This window comes from Archocentrus centrarchus, chromosome 11, assembly GCF_007364275.1.
Source record: "Archocentrus centrarchus isolate MPI-CPG fArcCen1 chromosome 11, fArcCen1, whole genome shotgun sequence".
NCBI lineage: Eukaryota > Metazoa > Chordata > Actinopteri > Cichliformes > Cichlidae > Archocentrus > Archocentrus centrarchus.
In genome coordinates, this window is record NC_044356.1 from 14,985,892 (window position 1) to 15,003,769 (window position 17,878).

At 40.2% G+C, this 17,878-nt stretch overlaps 1 protein-coding gene across 1 annotated transcript; it reads left to right on the top strand.

Moving 5' to 3' along the window:
* Positions 1–2,091: 2,091 nt before the first annotated feature.
* On the top strand, positions 2,092–13,613 carry LOC115788566 (transcriptional repressor scratch 1-like). Its single transcript, XM_030741637.1, has 2 exons — positions 2,092–3,332; positions 9,765–13,613. Exons 1-2 carry the CDS (start codon positions 3,209–3,211, stop codon positions 10,538–10,540), a joined length of 900 nt encoding a protein of 299 aa, XP_030597497.1. The 5' UTR covers positions 2,092–3,208; the 3' UTR covers positions 10,541–13,613.
* The last annotated feature ends 4,265 nt before the right edge of the window (positions 13,614–17,878 follow it).

Here is a 17,878-nt window from a genome sequence, read left to right on the forward strand (position 1 = left end):
TGCTTCACGCTTCATATCAAATGTTTCTTCAATCGATTGAGGTTTGAGAGTTTGCTGGAAACTGGAAATGAGCAGCAGTTTCTTATGTTTTATTAACCCATCCATCCGCCATCCACGCAACCTCCTCCCTGTGCAGACTTTGTATTGCGGTATTACATTGTTTTCCGATTTACACATTTTCTCACAAATGACAGGTCATCATTTCTATGGCTGCTAGAGGGCTTTGTTACTTGAGGATAAATATGCATCATTTTAGGAGCATTTGCTGAAACAAACAAAGGGCTTGTCACAGAGTGACTGCTGGAAATGCTTCCTGTAAGACAGTTTGTATATACAGTGTGTGTGTGGGCCAGAATACAAAAAACAATGAGATGGAAACAGCTAAAACAGGCTGAGAGCTGCACAAGAAGATGGGTGATGAGTCTTACTTGATTAGTGCGACATCAATAGGCTAGTTTTTTTTACTAAAAATGTGATTTATTAAAGAAATTCTGCTTACTTTCAGAGCCTCGGACTACAGGGTTAGACACAATCCGTTAGTCTTTATATTTAATATTGTAAAATATTAAAAGTGACCAAGAAACCTATTTTATACAGCAACAACACATAAATACAGCTGAACTAGTGAGATGCTGAAGCCACTGATGAGTATGCTGCAGCACACTTTAATCCACATATATTTACACATACTGTACATGAGTTTTAAAATAGACACACTCTCTCACACCCACAGGACATACCCTCACTCTCTCTCCCTTAAACATTTATCAATGAACTATAAAAGTAGGTTAACTCCAAGGACCTCACCAAAGAGACCTTACATAAATGCACACGTCACTGAATTACATCATACACCATCATCTCTCCTGCCAACCTGCCTGTATGTGTATGAATGGGGAAGGGCTTTGCGTGAGAATGTGTATGTCCGCGTCTGTTGCTGCCTAGCAGCTGGAGGGAGAAGTCTGTTTGTAAAAATGAAAGATCATTCATTAAAACCACCTTCACCTCAGTCGCATTAACTAAACTCATTGGCTAATGCTGAGTATGGATTTATGCGTATGGGCTCTGATTGGTCGGCAGGAGCGCTGATTTGCACAAGACGAGCTGATTCGTTGACTGCAGCGTAAAAGCTTTGACCTGTGCGCGGTGCCACAAGAAGTTGGATTTCAGTGGTTGGTTTGATGGTTTTCAGTCCATAGGAAGGGCTACAAATCTGGTGGGCGCAAAAGTTCCCCCCTTTAAAGCAATAGTTACTCAACTTTAAGCCTTACAATGACACATTTAATGGAATGCAGTACTGGAATCACTATGTTTGTATCATTACCTGAGATGGACGGATGATCTTGGGAGCTTGGGTTTGAAAAATGAAGTCAGAAATAACACCAAGCAATCAAATCATTCTACAGCTGAACCTAAAAAAAAAAAGAAAAAAAATCAACCTGTTTTACACTTTAATTAAAGTTGGCATGTGTTCAGTCAGACTAAACATGTAGTCTGAGTCATTGCGTAATGCCATAACTGCATTTTATTTTGTTGGATAAATGTTAGTTGTGACAATTTGTATATGTGATTAGCCTAATTTCCACATATAAAGGCAAATGATTGACTAATGAAACAACACAGTTTAACTTAAAAATCAAGAGAGATTTTTAACTACTTTTGACAGTTTTTTAAGTACTGGCTATATGGATGCAATCTTTGATTTCCAGTTTGTGGAGTAAACACTGAACCATCAACCTACACATCCATCCATCCAGCCATCCATCCATCTTCTTTGCTTATCCAATTCAGAGTCTTGTGGGGCTGGAGCCTATCCGAGACAGACAGACAGTCAGACAGACAAACAAACACGAACCCTTACTTTTAATTTCACTGTCATAATCAGAGTGCCAGAGTGGGCAAGCACTAGAAACCATCGAATTAAAACCCTCCCCGGCCATCAGAGCACCGCTGCTGTTGGTCCCACATGGCAAGATGCTCTTTTTTTCCCTTCTGATGAATAAAATTAAGATCACCCACCCCATCCCACCCCCCTTCTCGCGCCCTATAAAGCCGCAACAGCTGATCCCGTGCGCCACAGAGAGCCGCAGCTCCGCACGCGCGAGGAGAGGAAAGAAGAGGGAGAGAGAGACAGAGAGAGAGAGAGAGAGAGAGAGGAGGAGAGAAGGGAAGAGAGTGAAACGAAGAGTTAGCGACTGGAGATGAGCTGTTCTGGTCTTCCAGCTGCAGTTTTTAAAACAAATTTGAGCAATATATATATATATTTTTAACGAACTGTGATGACGTTTTGACTGAGTTTGTGATATTCGAGTGGGTGAAGTCCTGCGAAGGTCTCGAGGGGTTTCTTGGACTAAACTGGTTGTCTTATTAAATCCCCGACTTTTAACTAAGCATTGCAACTCGTTGCCTACTCCTTCTCACTTCTTTTAGAGGGACCGGTGCACATAAATGTTTGTTTGTTTGTTTTTTCAAAAACCCTCATTTTGTCGACTCACCTGAATTGGGATTGCTACTTTTGAGCAGACAGAAACCTTAAAACTGGTCGTTTCGCCTTTCTGTTTCTCTCCTTTCCCTCTGGAGCTGGATGAGCAGTAGCGGCTTGGCTGTGGCACGGGTAGGGTGAAGAGTCTGGCGCCGGGAGGAGCTGTCCGGTGCTGAAACCCAGAGACCGGACGTTAGGAAGTGTTTGCTGGGAGCTCTCCGCGTGCTGAAGACCAGCGGTTTAGAACGAGGCAATAATCTTTCTTTTAGAAGCAACGGAATTTAACAAGAACGGCACGAGGGACGTTTTTAAAGGAACAGCCATACAGGAACTGACTTATATTTTTATTTTCGACCCTTTAGAACTCCACAGGTCTTCCAGTGGCAAGTTAACGGAATGAAAACACACCGTTTTCTCCATGAGATCCAACAATTACTTGCAGAGATAGCCTGTATTTGACAAACCACAAGAAAAAAAATATAATAAATGATTATTATGTATGGTAAAAATGCAGAAGCACGCGAGGAGAGCTTGGTTTCTTTGATCTTTAAAAGCCATGTCTCCACTTTTCCAAGCTGCTTGATGGGAGGGAGCAACTGTAGTTTTAGCGGCTGAATTAAAATTACATGGTTAAAAATCAGCTGATCAGTGCTTGATAGGTTGTGAGTTTAGACAGAAGCGGAATAGAAAAGCGTTTGTTTGTCGTATAAGTGTGTAAGAGCAATCATGCCTCGGTCTTTCTTAGTGAAGAAAGTCAAACTGGACGATTATTCGGCTGCCGAGCTGGAGAGCTCATATGGTCACAGCCGAAGAGAAGAGCTCAGTCTGCGATTCCATCATCATGACAAAGGTTAGTCACACACCTACACACACACACACACACACACACAAACGCACAAACACACACAGAGAGATAGGCTCCCGTATAAAGTACCTGCCATACATCCCTCTGAGAATGTTTTTATCCTCAGATTTAAAGCATTAGTCATGACTGTTTCAGAAGGAGGAGGAGAAGGGAATTACAGGGTCAAACGTCGGTCATAGTCCCCCTAAAAATATACCATTTTCAAGCACTAAAATGACATTGGGTGAAAAGCTCTTCTTCAATGGAACAGTCTTATGTGGAGAAATAAATGAGAGGAAACCCACACACTCAGTCTGATTAGAACCCCTCAAGGCTTGGGACAATAAAAGAGACCATGTAATAAAAAATATATAGGTAATATATGATACACATTGGATCTTTCTGTCGCTGGGTCAGAGGTTAGGGTAGAACACAGGGGCTTCTTATAGGCACTTCATCAGGGTGAATTATTGATTAAGTATCTATATTGTTTGATACTCAAATGGAAGAAGTCATATCTAGATAAAGTCAAGAAAAGAGGACAGACTCTCTAGTTGAATTTCAGGTTTAGTTTGCATGACTGTACCTGTAGCATTTCACTTTTTCCCCTGCCCTTCACTCTTACACAAAGCAATCAAAACACACATTCAGCTCAGAACAGTTGCTGACATTAACAAGTTAGACAGAAAAATAAATTTTCCCCTAGGAGCATACGAAGACTGCCGCGGAAGCAACAGGGAGCCAGGGAGTATAGGATCATTGCAGAAAACCATGCTAAATGATTATGTTAATACATTATGTCAGCAGCACACAAAGATTGGGATTCACCATTGTTCTGTTGCCAATTATATTATTCAAATCAGCTTTCTCTCCAGCACCTGTGAGTCACTTTAAAAGATTTCTGCAATCATGCCCAGCTACACTGGCTGCAAATGGTTCCCATGCACTGTATAATCTGGGATACACAGGCAAAATACAATATAGAGTCAATGAGAAGGGCAATATTTGGGTCAAATATTCAGTGGAAATGAGTGGAAAATGGAGGGGGTACTTGCCTAGCATTTCTATACAGAAGTCCTGGATTTGTTTTTTCTTGATGCTGTTGGGGGTTAAACCTTCCAGAAAACATTCCTTATGCACTTTAACAGAGATAGCAACTTTTTTCTGTGTCAAGACTTCCTTCATATTAAAGACATGATGGAAAAAACTACTATATGCAATGTAAATTGGGCACAAATCCATAAAGAAAGATTGCGCAACTGTGCATCTCTGCCCTATTTAGCCCCCTTTAGCACCTTTTAGCTTGTTTTGATTCATGTTTGAGAGTCATTGCTCTGCATCCAATAAACAGGAACAACAATATCTCAGACAGAAAAAGTACAGCATATAAAGTACAAGACAGTGGCAGATTTTTAAAAATCTGAGCTAATGGAGAGCAAACCAGTGCTGAGAGGAGTGAATGTCAATCTTTTAATTGGGTGGGGGAAAAAAGGCTGCCAATTGTGTACTAAAACATTGGCTATAAGGTAATAATTTACCAGGATTGGCTCTCTGTCCACTTTATTCTGCCCTCTAGTGGACAATAAAGAATGAATACAGCTTTAAAAAGCTTTAAAAAGCTAAAAGGGAAATTCACCATCACTGCACAGGGACAAGCATGTAATGGAGTTAGTGCAGCCTGGTGGTTTTCACATTGTGCCAAGGTCAAATGTAAGATGAAGAGATCCCAGGTGTTCTGATGACTGATCTGAAACCAAAAACATGCAGCGGCAGCAGTAGTGTTGTGGCAAGCATGTAAAGACTGGGGAAGCTATCCCTTGTTATAAATATAACAACAGTTTGACTGAAGCAACTGCAGCTTGTTGCGCGCACACAGACACAGACAAACGCACACACACATGCACGCACGCACGCATGCACGCACACATTGCTGTTTCTGTCAACTCGGCACATTTCCCAGGCAGCTTGCACAGCTGAGTGCACAGCATTACACACACACACACACACACACACACACACACACACACACACACACACACACACACACACACACACACACACACACACACACACACACACACAGAGGAAGCAGTCGGTGACCTACAAGTGTCCAAAGCACACAAGTGTGCGTCAGTTACTGCTGGTTTGGATCAAAAATTAAATTGTAGCTTGCAGCCTTTCTCTCTTTCTGCCTCTCTCTATTTTTTCCTTTCCATTCCTAATTCTCAGTATTTCAAAGACACATGAAAGTGGGATGGCTCTAGTTTGGCAGAGTATTTAATCTTTAATAAGCATTTAGAACAGCTATCAGCTCTAATGCTGCTAAAGTACTTTGAAATGAATACGGAGTTGACACAGCGAGACAGATACTGAGACAGAGAGACGAAAAAACAAACAGAGACAGTACACTGATGCTGAGACGCGCAGCAACAGAAACAGTCACAGTCATAGTGCTTTAAATGAAAAGGGATGAAAGGGAATGGTCATGTTTAATTGGCAGGGATCGTGCAAAAAGGTTCTATGTGGGAAAATGTATCCTAAAACCAGACAGCGAGCTTGTTTTTGTTTCTGTCTGTCAGTCACATATGCACAGCTCAGTCTGGCTGTTAGTGCAGGTAAAGGAGAGGTGACATGATACACACTGAATAGTCAAAGATAATGCAGATGGATAAGGTTATTTTGCTCTCATCAAAAGACTTTTTTCAGTCTGTCTGTCTCTCTATCCTTCCTTTCTTGGACCAAAGATTTCTGCTAATTAATCATAGATCATTTAATTTCCTACATCACCAACAGGACAATTTACCCTCTATGGCAGCCAAGAAATAATTAGTTATATGACGCACTGAGAGAACATTTACTGAACACCGTCTTTTTGTTCCCAGAAAGATGAACCTTTTTCATCATAGATGCTAAATTGGCTTTATCCAGCAGGTCATGACCACATATTAGTTTGCTATGTCAGAAAATCTGACAATATCATCATTTTTCAATAAATCTTAGACAGCATTTTGTGCAGTAAGACTTTGGAACTTGTTCACATATCAAGTCAATTTTGATCAGAGCAGTGGTTCTCACACTTCTTCTGCCATGGCCCCTACAAGAAGCAGAATTTTTGCTACAAACCCCACAATTTTTTAAAGCAATCATTAACAATTAAAAGAGCTCCACATTGAATTTTAGTGGAATGAAGGTCAGCATGATAGCATCAGCAAAATGGAGCAGGCCATGAAGTCAATCACAGCAGATCAGCTGATCTCAGTGACAGCTCACATTAACTAATGACTCAACACTGCCCTTCTACACCTCTGGCCTTCCCACATAGGTCACTATTTAACCATCTAAGGTCTAAGTCATCAGTGGTGAGGATCCCAACTAAGAGGTTCCTCCAAGTTTTGGCAATGAAAGAAGAACGTAAATAATCAATCTAACTGACGCACATCAAAACAATTTACACATTTTTCCAGAAAAGTCAGAATACTGGGTTAAGGTTGGGATCCTCATTTGCGGCACATCTGCAAGGCACTTTGCAACCCACCTTCTCCTTTCATGTGGTCTCTAATTTAATGATAGTCACATCTGCTGACACTGATGCCTGTGTTACTCTGTGCTGCGGTCTTGCTACTGCTATCCCCACCTCCACATTCCCACGTTTGCAAATGGAAGGGCGGGGAGGTCCCAGAACAGAGCCATGCTGCCAAATATAAATTACTACAGATGGAGAAATCAATCTTCTTTTGACTATAGTGTATAGTGGTCCTTAATTTACTTCATAGCTTCATATATTCCTCATTTCCCCACCTGCAGTGGCTCTGTGCCCACTGGTGTGGCATTTGCCACACTTTGGGAACCCCTGAGTTAGAAGAAGGCTAGAGAACGGAGGGAATAAGATGTAGGTGGTTTACTGCAGCAGCTTTCCAGGCAATACCATGGCCAGTTGCTGAGTATCCACTACTCCAGGACTGTAGCTGCACTGGAAAGTGTCAGTTTGAGTGATTATGAATCTCTACAACATCTCCAAGACTCTAGCTGCTCTTAGTCAACATACCTGGTTAAAAGGTTCCAAACTGAGCACTTGGTCATGTTTCAAAACTTTACTCATGCTCTATAAAACAAGTCACACACTCATGTGGGCACACACACAAACAGTGCTTCCTTCCAGAGTGCAATGATTGAATATTTATGATTCATGATTTTCTTTCTCTCCACTCCACACCTCTTTTCCCATCTCTCTCTCTCTCTCCCCTCTATTTTCTCTCTCTATTACTCGGTCTTAATTAAATTCGAAAATGTTAAATTAGCATGAGCGCTGTGCACAGGACTGCCAAACCACCCAACCACCATTACCACATTTAACATAGCATTACTTTCTCCCTGCTACGTCTTTGTTTCTTTCTTTGTTTCTTTGTTTCTTTCTTTGTTTCTTTGTTTCTTTCTTTCTTTCTTTCTTTCTTTGTTTCTTTCTTTCTTTCTTTCTTTCTTTCTTTCTTTCTTTCTTTCTTTCTTTCTTTCTTTCTTTCTTTCTTTCTTTCTCACTCACCTTACTGTGACTTTCCTTTCTCTACCCGTCTACCCTCTGTCTGTTGTTCTCATCAGATTATCGACCAACATCTGAGCCTTTCTCAGAACTGCATCATGAAATTATATTACCAGCAATAGTATCTCCTCTGCTGTCTGTGTCTTAATGCTCACAGAGTGCTAATTGAAATGGAGAGCTATTGATCGGCATAAATCCACAGGAGTTGTGGCCATGGGTTATTAGCTACCAGTCTCTCCTTGTGTCTGTTAGAGTTTAGCCTGTTGAGTGCCAATAATAGAAATAATGAAGCAGCTGGCATCATAATACGGCATCAAATAATTCATCAGATTTGTCAGGGGTTGTGCAAAAATATGCAGGTTGCTCTGGAATTTGTGAGTCTTGGTGGAGTGTACTTCCTGTTTTCCCTCAAGAAGGGAGACTGTCAGTGTCAGTGCGCCCACTGAGTAATGCACTGGACCCCCCTGCTGTAATAGAGATGCTCTTTGTACAACAGTTGAGATTTTGACAGCCCTGAGGTGTGACTGTGTGCAGCTTCAGACCTGTCAGAAAAGGTGCGGCTGATGAGGAGCAAGTGTGCTCACTGAGCCCTCCTATGAAAAATAAAGATTTCCCACTGAGGGGAAAAGTGTCTCTTCCTTGCTTGTAAGGACTGAAAAGCATTTTACAACCTCTATGAATACCACAACTGTTTCCCTTTCCTTCTCTTCTGCTTTGCATCACCTCTAAAAATGATGTGAAGGTATTTCTTACAGATTGACTCGTGACTCTTTGGGTCATTTATGGATACTTGTGTTAATGGGAATGCAGAACACAATGCACGTGTGGTTGATATGATCCTTATTGTGGTACAATTGATATTTAGAAACCAGAGATGCCAGGCTATGATCAGTAATGCAATTTTGTCTGGAGACAAATGTTAATAATAAATGAACTTCTGTGAATGAATGTGATTGAGGCCTGCCTTTTTACAATTATAAGAAAGCAGTCTAATATTCTTGGTAGCACTGAATTCTGCGGAGCCCCCAGGGTCAGGAGTATGTTAGTAACATGTGTTATAACAGATCTTAGATCCATATCTTGTATTTTTAGCACTCACATACTTTTGTTGTCTGGAATTTCATTTTATAACTAATTGCAGGAGTTGGGTGGATAATTGGACTAACTTCTTGCTTTACATTTATCACTTCTGTATTTGTGTTCTGCACTTTTTATAAAGGTGCTGAACACACCTTTAAAAAAAGGTTTGTTCAAGAAAACATGATCCAGTCAGCAAAAAAAAAAAAGAAAAGAAAAAAAAAGGAACTATTTTCTTTTTACCGATCTCAGCTGTGTCACTGTGCTGAAAAATGCATGCATCTACACATGATGAGAGGTTCTTGCTCATGCAGCATGACAGGATGTACACATTACTGGCAACACCCCTCAGCTGAGCTGTAATGTCAGCTGGCTGCATGCTTCCTTTGGTTGGGTAATGCAAACAGCAGAAAATAGTTCCTACATGTAATCCACAGCAATGTTTGTTTGAAAGAGGCACTGCTGCTGAGTTTTTGAGATTTATTTATTTATTGATGCTTTCAGCAAAACATAACCTTGTGGTTCTATTATATCCAAGAGGAACCAAGCGGTCTCACAGCTGATTTGTCTCAAACTGGAAAACTCACACAACAATTTGGATGGATAAGTAGCATTAAAGGTCAGAAGAAAAAGGTGTAACATTAATTTTGTAGTGAACTCTCCCTTTAGGTTTTGGGTAGACAGGTTTGCCACCACTCAGATGTCCCCTTTCAACTCCATTTCAGTTCTGTAGCACTCATAGCTGTAAAGATTTCCAAACCAGTCAGTTTCTAATTTCCAATCAGTTCTCCTGCCACGATGACTTACCTCTTCCTTTGTCTCCTCAGGTTATGTGAGTGATTATCTAAGTCCAAATCCTTACGATGATGTCGTTGGAAGTGACTCATCAGTCATCTCTAAAGTACCCTCCCCGAGCCACTCATCGGTCATCTATGGCCGCATCAACAACACATATTCAGGCATCCACGGTGATATACATGGTGATTCAGACCAGCCTGACAGCCCCCGGTCTGAGGTTTCATCATCAGCCGGTGGATACATCAACGGCGATGCAGCGGTGAGTGAGGGATACACTGTTGATGCGTTCTTCATCATGGACGGACGATCACGAAGGAAAACCACGGGAACCCTGAGAGGAACCACCCAGAGGCACACCTGCAGTGAGTGCGGTAAAACCTATGCCACGTCCTCCAACCTGAGCCGGCACAAGCAGACACACAGGAGCATAGACAGCAAGATGGCCAAGAAGTGCCCCACATGTGGGAAAGTGTACGTCTCCATGCCCGCCATGGCTATGCACCTGCTGACCCACGACCTCAAGCACAAGTGCGATGTGTGCGGCAAAGCGTTCAGCCGGCCATGGCTGCTGCAGGGCCACATGCGCTCACACACGGGGGAGAAACCGTTTGGGTGTGCGCACTGTGGCAAAGCATTTGCTGACCGGTCAAACCTGCGTGCTCACATGCAGACACACTCAGCCTTCAAGCACTACAAGTGCAAACGGTGTAACAAGACGTTTGCACTCAAGAGTTACCTGAACAAGCACTACGAATCAGCGTGCTTCAAGGGGGCATTCTCCCCTCTGAGCTCCCTGGGAGAATGACTGGGGTTGTTTTAATTTATTTACATCCAATTTTACTGGCCTCATTCCCTACTTTAATTTCTTTCCCCCCAAAAGCAGCATCTGAGTGTTACAATGAAGCAGACTTTTCTCTGCAAGAATCATGAGGTATATGACAAAAATAGATTGAAGGCATCTGTTTCTATCAAGAACCCTCCAATCTCTCCTTTGTGTTATCTTCCCTCATCTGAAAGTGGAGTGAGAAGTTTTCAATTCCTAATTTAGACTGTCACCTGCATCGATAAGTTACATCCCGTTGAGGCTTTTTTGAAATATCTGTGAAGATAAATAAAGCACAGCACATCTATCTCATCATTTTTGAAGATACCTAGATCTATTTATGTCCATATCTACCCTCATCATTCTGTTTTCTTTTTTTCCCAATCCACGAGGAAATGACATTAAAGCACAACTCATCTCCAATCTCCAAGCATGAATCACATATCAGTTTTCTTCCAGCGAGATTCAGTGAGCTTTCATATTTTATGCTTTTCTAAAAACAAACCTTCATAATCTAAGGATACATGTGGTGTCCTGCTTTTACTGAGATCGACCTTGGACTGAGCTTACAAAGATAAAGCATCAAAACAAGGAAAGCACACAGCATTGCTTCTGTGCAAGTAAACAAGGTACTTGTAACGAATTTTATTTATACAACTGGACACCTACATTATACACTGTCTGTATACACGACTACTGACATCACCATGAAATGAACTGTGAAGAAAATACACACCTGTAATAATGTGGTAGTACAGGTAGTACACCTGCATGGTGAGAAATTACGTATTTTTTAAAACCATGGATATAAAACCTGTTTTCTTTACTTCTAGGTAATATTGGGATATGTGCTTACTTAACCGTAAAGTATGAGTCAGTATGAGTCCCAGTTCAGGATCAGATGGCTAAAAACTCCCACTGAGCCACCAGGGTATTCCTTAAGAGTTTTCCTATAACTCAAATCTGATGTTATTTATTATTTTTGTTTATTTGTCAGTGTTTAATGGGGATTGAGACATTAAAATGTCTTGATTTTCCTCAAAAGGTCAAACCTTTTACCAGTGTTGTAAAATAGTTTAGTTGCCACTAAGAAGCACAGCATTCATCTTCAAGGTTTTTGTATGTTTTGTGTCTATTTTTTATTTATTTATCTATTTATTTACATATTCATTTGTATTGATTTGCACTTTACTTTGTTAGGTTTTTTTGCCTTTGTTACAAATATGCCAAAGCATTTGACACTTTCTAATTAATGAATATCTTTTTACTTTTGTCAGCCACTTTAATTATTTAAACTACTGCATGCAAAAAAACAAAAAACAAAAAACAAAAAAAGAAAAATATTAACAATAGCCTAATAATGGAATCTATGCCAATTTTATGACTCTTTTTTGGATATTTTGCCAAACCTCTTAGATAACAGGCAAATTGAGCAAATTTCTGTCTTGGGCAATATTTCGTTGATATCCGATAGAGCAATAATGCATGATATTTTTGAAGAACGTTAGTCATAACTGCTTGTAACACCTTGATTTTTTCAAGTACCACTATTCTATGTAGTTATGAGAAATGAAATTTCAGGGAGTTAGCGAATCAAGTTAGTGTTAAATAATGGCGGGTTGGGTTTAGAGCTCTAAATTTACAAGGACTGTGACGCCGCTGTGATCGTCAGTCAGAAAGATCAAATTAAAGTGAGCAGGGAGTCTGTTTTCTAAACACAGCTGCTTTGGTATGTAATGTGCTTGAAAACTGTTGCCTCCTAGTTACAATTTTATATTAGTATCATTATAATCTTATAAGCAGTTGTATCTGTACAAGTATTAGCAGCTGCTGGGGCTTCCAGGGATTCAGAGAGGTGGTTCTACTCCTTTAGATAGAGGGCTCTGGGTCGGGACGGGATGGGTCTTTTTGTACATGGTTTATGCACTGCCTGCCTCGTATTGTTATTCTAAAATATTGTAGAGAGTAGAAGGTACTGCTGTAGACCTCTGGTGCTGAAACATGGACGAAAACACAAACCCTGAACAGTGTGGCCATTTTTCTAGCTTTGTTTGCATATTGTAATTGTTTAATATGTGAAACACAACAGTTGTGGTGCTGAACAGGCTTGTCTTTGATCCTCACCAGTCCTTGAACACAGCCAGAGTTGCTCACAATTATTGTGCTCTCTTCTCAGTTTTTAAAAAAAAATCCAATCAGAAGATCAGTTTGGCTCGAGGGCTTTACATGAGACATGAAAACAAAAACTCCATTTGAAGACTCAAAGGCCCTCTCTGGTTTCAGGTTATTTTTCTTTTCATCATCGCTGGCTGTTGTGAGTTGAATGTGTCTAATAATTACAATTTTTGTTGAGAAGGAAGAGGACACATTTGGTCAATATTTCAGCACCAGAGTGCATCGCCGAACACTTAGATTCTACTATGAACTACTGTAGCCTACTATAGCCACAAGCTAGTTTACCTATTCTTATATAAAAGCACTTCCTCGTATGAATTATATCCTACAACTTTTTCTTTCAAAGATAGTAGCACAATGAAAGATTTTAGATTCAGGTAGACGATGCCTTGTATGTAGAAATAACCTCTTTCTCATTTTTCTACTGCTATGATTCAAAGGTAAAAATGACAAAACAACAAAGATGCTGACGTAACACAGGCTGTGTTGTCCTACACCAACAAATACTGTTAAAAATGACACCTTCAGTATACGCTGTCATTTTTCTTAATATATTTGTGAACGCATCTACACCACACCTTTTTTAGAACAAATAAAAACGTAACTATTTTGCGGCAAGAGGCCTTGTAAATAAGCACTGATGTGACTTTGAAGTCTGATTTCTACAGATCTGTAAAGAGTGATGATGATGATTATGATGATGACGATGATGATGGCAATGATGATGTTGATGGGGAGAATGATGAATTTTTTTGGAGCTTCCTGTTTTGTTTTGAGTTCTTCCTCTGAGGTTTTTTTGGAACCTCAAATGGCCGGTTTGAAACAATGTAAAGCACAAAGACAACACTGGGCATTTTGTTTCACTTCCTAAATAAAAAAAAACTACTTTAAAAAAAATAATGTTGAGTTTCTTTTTTGCTGCGTTGAACACTTTACAAAAACACACATATAACTGTTAAGTAATCATGATAGCCTTTAGGCATTATGCCACGAGGCTGAATCAAGCTTAAAGAACACTAGCACTTATACGGGTCACTTCATTAGGTACATTTGTTCAAATGCTCATTAAAATAAATATCAGCCAATGCATTTAGGCATGCATACATGGTCAAGACAACCTACTTAAGTTCAAACTGAGCATCAGAATGGGGAAGAAAGGTAATTTAACTAACTTTGTTGTTGGTGTCAGATGGACTGATCTGATCTACTGTGATTTTCCTACATGGCAGTTTCTAGCACTTACAGAGAATGGTCCAAAAAAGAGAAAGGATCCAGTGAACTACAGCTCTCTGGGCAAAAATTGTTGTTGATGCCAAAAGTCAGAGGAGAATGGCCAAATTGCATCAGATCAGATTGCAGAAGAGCATCTTTAAACATAAAACATTTAAGCAGATGGGCTACAACTGTAGAAGGAAACCACACCTGGTGCCAGCCTTGTCAGCTAAAATCTGGAAACTTTAGCTATAATTCACACGGTTTTACCAAAATTGGGCAATGGGAGATTGCAAAAATGTTGCCTGGTCTGATGAGACTCCATTTCTGCTGTGACATTTGGATTGTAGGGTCAGAATTTGGTGTAAACAACATGAACGCATGGATCCCTCAAACCTTGTACGGTGGCTTAGGCTGGTAGTGGTGTAATGGTGTGGGGATATTTTCTTGGCACACTTTGGGACCCTTACTACCACCTGAGGATTGTTTAAATGCCACAGCCTATCTGAGTATTGTTGCTGACCATGTCCATCCCTTTATGACCCATATTCTAATGGCTGCTTCCAGCAGAAAAATAAGCCATGTCACAACACAATCTCAGACTGGTTTCTTGAACATGAGTTGGCCTCTGCAGTCATGAATCCAGAAGAGCCCCTTTGGGAATGGGATATTCACATCATGGATGTGCATCTAACAAATCTGCAGCATCTGTGTGATGCTATTATGCCAATAAGGACCAAAATCTGTAAGGAATGTTTCCAGCACCTTGTTGAACCTGTTCCATTAAAATGTAAGGCAGTTCTAAAGGCAAAAGTGGTCCAACTCAGTACTAGTAAGGTGTACCTAATAAAATGGGTGTTGAGTCTACACTTCCCACAATGAAACTTCGTAGTTTCTCTTTGATATACTCCTTAGGTAAATCCCTATCTCTTTCAAAGACTATGTCCTAAGTTTGTAACACTACTTTCTGTAGTCACTGAGCCAATGATGAGATAAAAGGATATCAGCAAAGCTTTTGTATCCTTTCCAGGGGCTGAATACTGTTGCTCAGCATGAGTACACTGAGCTTTATGTGTAAAAGAATTGCAAAGACACTTTAAAGAGCATACTCATGCAGCTGTATACAAGACCCTAGTGCCCATCAGAATGATCTTTAAGATGATATGACATGGTGAGCTCAGTGCAGCAAGCTATGCAACATGAATTAATCATTAGCAAATTGACAAATCATCAGTCATGTAAAGAAATAACTTGGATCCAGTGAGAACATGTTTGCAAACATAAAAAAAAATAATAATAAAAGTTTAATAAATGTTGTCTTTGGCCCCTGTGCTTTCATTACCAAGTAAACACTTAATTAGTTTTTATAAAACATTAATTAATTTGATTTGCCTGTAGTATTAAAAACTGTAACTGATTATCGTCTACAGAGCCCTCTTACTTGTTTGGCCCTGTGGCGTCTCTGCAGAGGTCAAAATCTCTGCTGTTTGTGTATGTGTGTGATTTTTTTTTTTTTTACAGTTCAAACTGGGTCCCACTCCTGATCACGATGATGTCAGGGCAATGTCTTTAACCTTGTCAACAAGGAGACACAATGTGTGCATGTGTACATATTGCTTGCGCATGTTGTTGTTTTAAAAAGAAGAAGAAGAAAAAAAGAGGATTTGCAGTTTGCCTCAGGACTTGTGGACATAAAAAACATTTTGAACCTTAGAAGGATTTTGACAATAATCAAGTTTAACAGCATGTTATTTTATTGATGTAGCAAACATTCTAACATATACAGTAATGGATGAACTACTGTTTGTTGCTCTGCTAGTTTATGGCAATTGTGCAGTCTGAAACAATTTAAATAACAACAGAAAACCTTGGAAGTTCATTACAAAAGACTCTTTGTAAAAACTCACAATACAATTACCATAACCAAAAAGTAAAGAAAATGCTTTGTGTTGTGCAGCCTGTAAGCACTTAACATCAGAGAAAATGTACAGTGAATATTAATGAATTGCTGCCACCATGGACACAAATTTATTAAGGAGAACCTTCGACTGAATTAAGCATGTACAGTACATGCACGTACATGTGAGTATAAAAGAAAACAGATGAAAACAGTAAAACACAGAAGACTGCAGTCATTCCCAGGCATACTTTGTCTTCATTTAATTTTGTAGACTGATCAGGTTGTTTTCCCAAAACAATATTTGACTAAGGGCCAAACATGAGCTTGAGATTGTGTTTTTTGTCTGTGTTTGTGAGAAGAGGTAAGTGGCTTTCCAAAAGAAGATGGTGGTAGAATTTCCCAGACTTTGGAAGGTTAAATCCTGATGTGGGCTTTCATTCTGTGCTGTTGGAAACAATGCTCAGTTCTAGCTGCTCTGTTATGCTACACTCATACTAGGAAAACAGTGGTTGGAGACCACAACACAACAAAGATTATTGCCACCATGTGGATTGAACTTGCAGTCTTGCTGCCTTTGAAATGGTTGCTTCAAAGATGGGGACCAGGTCTACAACTAGTGAAGTTTATCGTATGTTCAATAAGGAAGTTCTATAATCTGCCTGCTTTCCTGGGTGTTCGAGTCTATTTCTCACATCAATTTCTCTTTCCCACGCTGTCAAACTCAATGCTGACATCATTAGTCTGATCCAAACATTTCCTTGTCCACCATCTCTGAGTCAATCAGCCTTCATTCTGTGTGCTTTAAATCTCAATGATCTGCTGTCATTCTGCCTTTCAGACTCTCATTTGTGCAACTATCTCCTCCTCATCCTGGTCACTCAGAGCCCCATCCAAGCCTCCATCTTCATCTTCACCACCACCAGTATCTAGCCTCTAGTGGGTTCTGTCCTAATTCCTATCACCGCTGGGATTCTGTTCTGCTATGATGGGTCATCAGAGTCTAATCACCAAATAGCTTAAATGAATTCTGTATCTCAATAAATCATGTTACATTTTTCCAAATTAACTCTCCTTATTGAACCTGCAGTCAGTTATCTTCAAGTGACTTCAAGTCATCAAGACAACAAAACAGTAATAAGATGGAGTCTGCTATCAGTTTGCGATTGAATGGAGTCAAGTTGGCAATTGCATGCAATCTGTTTGTAATAATATGGCAATTAATATGAGAAATCACCAAAAATCACAACTCTGTTGCTGTCTGCATACATAGAAATTCACATTAACTACTTACATTCTGGTCCAACAAATTCAGAGTCCAGCCAGAACCTCATTGGTCTGAATGAGAAATTCAGAAATTCCTCCACAAATATTAATCTCCCCTCACCCCCAACCAGCTGTGGCAGATGGCTGCACCTCTCTGAGCCTGGTTCTGCCAGAGGTTTCTTCTCGTTAAAAGTGAGATTTCCTTTCTCACTGCCACCAAGTGTTTGCTCATAGAGGGTTGTTTTGATTGTTAGGGTTTTATCTGTATCATTGTATGGTCTTTTCTTTACAATATAAAGCAACTTGAGGTGACTGTTTGTGATTTGATGCTATACAAATAAAATTTAATTGAATAGAAAATTTTAATTTAATCATTTCCAGTAAGTGCCACATTTTATTTGAGACAACACCATGGTCTCTTTCTGCCATATCTTCAGTGTCCCCACACCCCACGACCAAAATGTCATCTGCAATTGGCTCCACCCCCTTCAGCCCAGCCAGGAGCTCATGCTGCTTGTGTTGATAGACCTCTGGGGCCACAGACACTCCAAAAGGCAGCCAGCGTTTCCTGCCCCAGGGGGTCCAGAAAGTGGTCATGAGGCTGCTCTCCTCATCCAGTTTACACTGCAAAAAGGCATGCTTGGCATCCACCAATGTAAAAACTTTAGCCTTTGGCAGTTTATACAAAATATCCTCAAGTGTGGGCATAATGTAATGCAAACGTTTCAGGGCCTTGTTCAAAAACTTTGGATCCAGACATATTCTTAGTT